This window comes from Lepisosteus platostomus, chromosome 2 (assembly GCF_059453375.1).
Source record: "Lepisosteus platostomus isolate fLepPlt1 chromosome 2, fLepPlt1.hap1, whole genome shotgun sequence".
NCBI classification, from domain to species: domain Eukaryota; kingdom Metazoa; phylum Chordata; class Actinopteri; order Semionotiformes; family Lepisosteidae; genus Lepisosteus; species Lepisosteus platostomus.
This window is the reverse complement of record NC_142612.1, coordinates 54,493,100-54,500,417: the sequence shown is the minus strand read 5'-3', so window position 1 is coordinate 54,500,417 and position 7,318 is coordinate 54,493,100. Positions and strand designations below refer to the sequence as shown.

Sequence of the window (7,318 nt, the reverse complement as noted above, 5' to 3'; positions counted from 1 at the left end):
ATGTTAATGGAATAATGTGTTGTAGGAATTACTGTTCTCCATTAAACTGGTCCCAACTGCTTAGCATTTACAAGTCTTATGTGACTATGAATAGCACTGTTAACTGTGTCCTGCTTAAGTCCCGTTCTGGTTTTTGCAGTCTGGCCTACCTGAAACCCTCAACATCATTCAACTGGTGAGGCAGTTTTGCACTTCTCTACCCGATCTGCTGTGCAGTGAGGCTGCTGGCTCACAAAAAATGCCAGGTGTCATCAATGTGGTTATACACATATGATAAAAACAATAAGTTCTGGGCCTTAGCCACCACCTGACAAATTCAAATGTTCCGTCACCAAGCTTTCAAAATTCACATGGTAATTGAATTTGTTTACACAGAAATATCTTCGTCTCTGTAAATGTAAAATTAACCAAATTATATATTTTTTAGAACATCAGGAGGGATGATCACTGGCCCATCTCTGTTTCCCCAGTGCAAGTCAGCTGAATGCTGCTTATTTAAGTCACTAACCAAGAGATCAGGGCACTTTGCTGTCATGTAACCCCAGAATTTGCAAAGACTTGCAAGTACTCCTGGACGTCCCCATTCTCTTTATCATTAGATTCATTTCTACAGAATATCCACACCTTGGAATGGATCACCAATATCAACTTTGCTTTTCAGTTTGCCATTTGTATTAAGATAAAATCAAGCAATTTTCTAACCAATTCATCCACTTCAGGGTTGCTGGGGAGCCAGAGGCTGTCCCAACCAGCAATGGGCACAAGGCAGGACACATCCTGGAGGGGGCAACACTATCGCACGACGCGTATTGACACAAAAACAGACAAGCACACACTCACCCAGAAGGCCAGATAATCTACTGGTATGCTTTTGGACTGTGGAAGGAAACCAGAGCACCTGGAGGAAACCCACACAAGCTTTACACGGATGGCACCCAAGGGCTGGAATTGAACCTGGGTCCCCAGAGCTGCAAGGTGTTAACTTAAAACCTGCAGTTACATTTTCTATATAACAGATGTAGATACTGTATTATCTCTATGAATAGTGATTTTTGTAACTTTTCATACTACAAACACAGTTAACTTAAATACCGTGCTACTGTTATAGCTGAGTAAAAGCAATAGTTTGTACATTGTTTATGCATGGTTGTTGTTGAATAACCGTTGCATACAGAAGACAGCAATGTAGCATTTTAAGTCTGGGACTAGGACGCTATTATGGGAATAGTATATTATTATGAGGAATAGCTATTTTGGAGGGGAATCAAATTACTCATTATAAAACAGCAACAAGTGTCATTGTTTGGCCACATTTTTGCGGCAGTGTCAGTCTCTTGACAGGGCAAATACGAGAGGTTTACTTCACGACAGAAGGCTGCTGTTTACGGCAGGCTTGACGTGGACTGCAACTGCAATGGCGGAGGCTGGCGAGGCTGTGCTCCAGGGCGGCTGGTAAGAGAGCAGCGATAGGCGGCTGGGGGGTCCCTTTTTGCGGGGAAACATGGCCCTGAGAACGGGGGTGGAACTGTCTCTCTCACGGAGAGGGGATAGTGCTCGTCGGGGTGCCCGTGCAATGGAGCGGGGTGTCACACATTCCAGTTCCCTTTCCGGGCGCAGTGGAGAGAAAGACTTTCGTGGAGCTGCGTACGGACATCTCCCAAAACCATCCAGGGGGGCTGAAAGATTAAGCCTCCCGTCGCGGCTGTAGCCGAAACTCTCTTTCCTCCTTGCTGCCGGGGCCATCGGAGCCGCAGGTCTGTGTGGCTGTCCGGTCGCGGAGTCTGGTTTTCTGACCATTTCGGATCGAGAGCATCTCCGTAAGGCGCATCGCCATAATTATAACAACAGCCAGGACAGCCATATATTAGACTACAGCGCACATGTGGACACCCGCTGACTCTTCACCCCCTCATTATTGTCTCGAAACGAGTGGAAAGGGTACAGCCTGCGATCGCGGCGTTGGCTATCTTAACTCGCAGGCTCATCGTGAGCTGCTGGCGAGCTGAAATACTTTTTTCAACAACAGATCTGACTCTTATGGACCTATCATCGGTTTAGCGGGTGTCCCGTTTTTCCTGGCACCCCGTTATTTCTCTGGGACGGTCTTCATTTGTCTCTCCCTGCTCTCCGGTGTCACTTCCCCTTTCCGAGAGAGAGCGGAGTGCGATTCTTTCTTGTTTCTTCTAGGCTGCTTGAATGCCCGTTGTATTATCACTATCCAATTAGATTATAAACAGATCTACTTCTTTCTGTCACCGTAATCTCATGATCATGTAACAGTGCAGCGTCCTGGAGAGAGGCAGCGGGTGGGTTCTCACGAATGATCTGTGGGAATCGACCTCGAAGCTCCCGAGAAAAAAAAAAAGTCCCCCCCCCGGCTGATCTCAATCACAGGACGTTTCCCTGCGGTGCTGACACGACTCTTTGCACGACAAAAACATCTCTTTTCTGTGCAGTTTAGCCATTATCGATAACGCTGTGCCGTGTTGCGCGTCACACTTCTCACTTCCTGCTTTAATGGAAAAAAAACCAAACGTGACCATTGTTTATTCGCGTCACTCCGCAAATGTCTCCACCGGGATGGGAAAGTACAGATGTTCACCTCCACCCCAGGCTGTAAACTTGTTTAGGTCTAAAAGGTGGTGTTAGTAAAGCAGAGGGCGTGGATTGCTCTAGTGTGGTACCTGATACTGTGGTGGAAGGCAGTGTGAGTGTGGTGCGGGTTTGTTTGTGGCTGGGGGATTATTATGGAAATGGAAATATTTGACTGCGATAAAACTAGTTTGGACAAAGCACTGTAAGGAGTGGGACATCGTTAATATTTAAATTGAGATTATTTAACCTCATGTGACAGAAGTAACAAGCAGATTGTATTCCGACTCTAGAGTCTGTTAATGTTGATGATGGTAAACCTGTTGGCTACAGCGCTGTGTTTTTCTGGTATCGGCCCAAAAGGGCAGTGAGGCTGGCTTACACAGCATAGGAGCTGAATCTCTTTAGTCGTCGACAGTGGAGGCGACAGGAAAGATGCGACGTGAATCTGTAAAATCCGGAATGGGATGAACATCCCAGAGGACTGCTTCAGGGCCAGCTGTCCTCCTGAAGACATCTCCGGCACTGACGCTGGTGTTGAATTGTTTTTCAAGCCGTAACGCTTCCAGGTCACGCGAGGGTGTGCTGCGATGTGAGATGTGCTCTCATGGGGCTGCGGGGTGCATTCCTGAGGTGCCTAGATGGTGATAAGAAGCATGACATTCTTCCAAACCACGTGCCCCCGGCGAGGAGCTGCCTGACGACGGGATGTGCGCTTGAGCAAGGAACGTCCTGATCTCTTTAACGAAAGCTGGGGAAGCCATCTTTCCAAACGTGTCGGAAATCGTGTTTGCATTGCAAAAGATCTGAACCTGCTCGACGTATTGCGTGGCTTCTGTCACAGTTAAACGTGCAGGAGAGTTCTCAAAGGGTTTTGTTTGTTTTCTGGTAGCTGCGGTGTCTTCAGCATCCTGAAGGGAGCTTATTGGTGCTGTGGGGGAAGCTGGTTAATGAACAGCTATAGAATAATCTATATAGAGAGCCCCTCTCTGCCAGGCGGCTGTGCACTGTTATTCCAGCCGGAAGCACTGAGCCTCTGAATGAAGGCGACTCTGCTGGAACCAGGCGGCGACAGGGCCGTGGGTGGCTGTGATCCGTGGCCTGCAGATCCTTCCCCGTTTCAAAGCGGTGCGATTCTGCGAAGTAACGCTAACCCCAGCGACCTCACAACTCTGAAAAAGGGCACTGGCTGCTTCCGTTTGTGTCCGACGTGTTTCTTGAGCGGCTCTAAAATAACAAGCAGAACCCTTCACAAAATGATTTCCGCTGCTGGCATTCGGCCGTGATGAGATGGTGATTTGCCGCCTTTTTGAGCCCCCCAGCACTACTGTATGGTGATGAATCTGCATTTGCTATTTATGAAAGTGTGATTTATTCGGTATCAAGCATGTGGTGTGCTGATATTGAGTGTTCACATAGTACTTAACAAGGAAGGAGGATCCAAGATCAAACTTCTGAATGGGCCCTGTAACTGAAGGAATTGCTGGTGCATGTCTCTTCCTGGGGGTATAAGAGGCTGGTATCTTGGTTTGGAAGGCTGCATTGCACAGACTGATTTTTGTGAACTGGGTTGCGGGGGCAGCTGGAGCCTATTCCAGCAAGCAGCAGGCACAAGGCAGGGTACCACCTGGACGAGACATCAGTCCATTGCAGGGTACACTCAGAAACGCACACACACCAGGGTCAGTTTTCCCCCCAGGGTCAGTCCAAAAAATGAGAACATGCAAACTCCACACAGATAGCACCTCAGTGCGGAATTGAACCCGGGGCTGTAGGGCTTCAAGGCAGCAGTGCTAACCACTGCATCACTATTGCTCAACCCTTTCACCTGAAATATTCTGAATTGCGATTCTGTCGATTCTGTATTTGTTTCACCTCGATTTCTCCTTTTATTTTGCAATTTCTTGAATAGGTTTTGTTTAAACTGTGATTGCAGACAGATGGACAGGAAGTGTATCAGAGCGAAATATAAGGACCTAGAAAATCAAGTCTTGCAGAGCTAAGATAGTAGGTTTTCTCTCTCTGGACAGAGAGACCAAGAGGAGCTGGACTCCATGTTTTTCAATGCGTGAAACAATTGCTCGGGGTTAGAAATAATTTACCTGGGAGTCTGTGCATGGATTTAGCTTTGCAGCTTTCAGGCTGACCCAGTTATGTAATCAGCTGCCATGGAAATTCAAAGGCGCCTCTATCCTAAAATGACGTACTAGATCATTTTTGAAAACCAGGTATGTAACAGAAAAATCCTGATGCTGTGATGGGTGGAAGAGAGAAAAACCTTCCGCCTCTCCAGACCATGACAGTCAGCAGCTTTAGATTTCAGAATAAGCTTGAGGTGGCAGTGGGTAAACCACAGCTGAGCAGCTGGCTTTAAAAGCAAAGAACAAAGGTGTATGAAATTCTTTGGAAGGTGACTGGTACACGTGATGTTTGGCACAGTTTTGCCTGTAATTAGTACCACCAGATCTGTAAATGAGACTGTGACAATTCATGTTTTTTCTCTGCACAGGTGCGTGAGTTTCTCCTGTTTCTTCTCTGGCAGGGCTGATAAATTTAATACAGTATTAGTTGTGGATAAACCTCAGGAACGTTCAATTTGAAATGCTCCTGGAGAGCACTGTCCCCAGCGACTGAGGGCTCCTGGATGTGGGGGCCCTACCGAGTACCAGCTGCCCTGGTCTCTGCGGTGGGTGGGCTACAGAGGTGCCCGTCGATGCCCGTCTTGGGTGTGCCCTGGGATCTCTCAAACCCCGTGGCGCTGGCAGGCGTTTGGGGGCTGGCGGGCCTCTTCAGTGTCTACAGTGGCGGTCACCTTGCTGCCACTACTCTCCGGGCACTCATGCTGGGCCAGCTGCAGATTGTCCTGATAGTGACGCTGGGAAGTTTTAACGAGCCCTGAAACACTGAAAAAGTCACGCAGAAATCTCAGCTGTTAACATTAAGCTTGAAATATTGAAGTCCATTTCTTGTTCCTGTTTGACGTGTATCGAGTAATAGCATGGGAAGGAAGAAATGCAGGGTTGTGAATCTTGAGAAGATGGCGAGATCTCACTAGGATTCCAGAGTACTGTTGTAGGAATAACTGGGACAGTTGTTTTCCCTTTGTGTTTGTAGTGATCATAGCAGAAGACTTGAAAACTGCAAGATTATCACTGTTTTCAGAGGGCTGAATGCATAAAGTGCATAAAGTGCTTCCTGCACGACCACACTCAGCTAAGTCCTGTTCCCTCCCAGAGAGAAGGCTTTGCAGAGGAGAGCGGTGTAAATCCCCGAGAATGCTAGTCCATCAGGGATGGGCAGCTCTTTGACCTGCAAGTTTTCTGGCTTTTTAATTTGCAACGAAAGCATAAGCACATGTGATTGGACTTGTCCAAATAATCAGTTTGATTCAGTAATTTAGTCTGGAACTGGAATGAAAACTACATGTCCCTGTGACCCATGAAGGAGGTGGACTTGCCCGTCTCTGAATCCTGGATAGGATTCAGTTCATTCCAGTTCAGTTTATGTGTCAAATGCACAAGTGCAATGAAACGCTTATTTGCATGTATGCTCCCGTACAAAGACATTAAGGAATCACACACAAGAACAGCAGCAACAACAACAACGACGAGTTAAATAAATAAAACTTTAAAAAGCTAGTCAGCACACACAGTGTGAGAAGAGAAAAAAACACATCAGTGTGAGTAGTAATGTACAGTAGGTGTAGTAATGTAGATAAGTTTACTCAGTGGCAGGGGTAGAGGTCAGTAATCTGACAGCATATGGAAAGAAACTGTCTCTCAGTCTGGAGGTTCGTGCCTTTATGCTCCTATAACACTTACCAGAGGGAAGGGGAGAGAAAAGTGAGAAACCAGGATGATTGTTGTAAAAATATCCACAACAGAGGGAAGCAGTACTCCAGTGATGGACTGGGCTGATCTCATTACCCCCATACTTGTGTGGAGTCTGAGATGAGTTATTAAGCGCAGTTTTCTCAGCAGGACGGGCAGTGCTGATATGGGCGTCCTCTTGGCTCACTTCCTGTGGTGAGCTGGCGGCCCGGGTCTGTCTGTTCAAAGTATGAAGGTGCTGCAGAGGCCGGAGACGACGGGGACTTCGACCTCCTTCCTCCTCTCTGGGAGCTGGGATTTTGCACTTTGTCTAGTATCTGTTCCTCCCAACTGTGGGGCAATACCTTGTGTCAAAAATATCACTGCCAAATGGTCAGCCATGACGCCACGCATATTGTTTCTTCCTTTTTGTAAGAAACAGGCCTGTTTACAACATTTTGAAGTGGATATCAAAAGTATTCACCCCCCTTTGGACCTTTTTACTTTTTAATTGTGTTTTAATATGGAATCGTAATTAATTTAATGGAGAGCTTTTGCCATTGACTGATAGAAAACATGAAGTGTCAGAGGTTGAAAAGAAATTCTACAAAATTCTGCTCTCTAACCCTGTCCCAGATTTACTTTGAAAATCCTTTTGTCTTCATGATGTAGTTTTTGTTGGGAGCTGTACTAATCAACTGTGGGACCTCCCAGAGATGGGTATATTGATCGTGAGCTCACGTGAAACACCCTAATTGCACACAGGTTTACGCCATTCTACAAATGGTGTGACTTCCAAAGACATTTGTTTGCGCCAGAGCCTATTTAGGTGTGTCATAGTAAAAGGGGGTGAGTACTTATGCAATCAGTTATTTTCTGTTTTCAATCTGAGTGTTTTGTGTTGATCAAGAGCAGTA

The 7,318-nt window shown here is 46.6% G+C and overlaps 1 protein-coding gene across 2 annotated transcripts in view; it reads left to right on the top strand.

The window, feature by feature from the left end:
* Positions 1-1,348: 1,348 nt before the first annotated feature.
* tbc1d23 (TBC1 domain family, member 23) overlaps positions 1,349-7,318 on the top strand; it is a 31,332-nt gene continuing 25,362 nt past the window's right edge. For both annotated transcript variants that reach the window (XM_088608523.1, XM_088608522.1), the window contains exon 1: positions 1,349-1,452. In XM_088608523.1, coding sequence (XP_088464649.1) covers positions 1,415-1,452 — 38 coding nt within the window. In that variant the 5' untranslated portion in view covers positions 1,349-1,414. The remainder of the gene's footprint in view (positions 1,453-7,318) is intronic.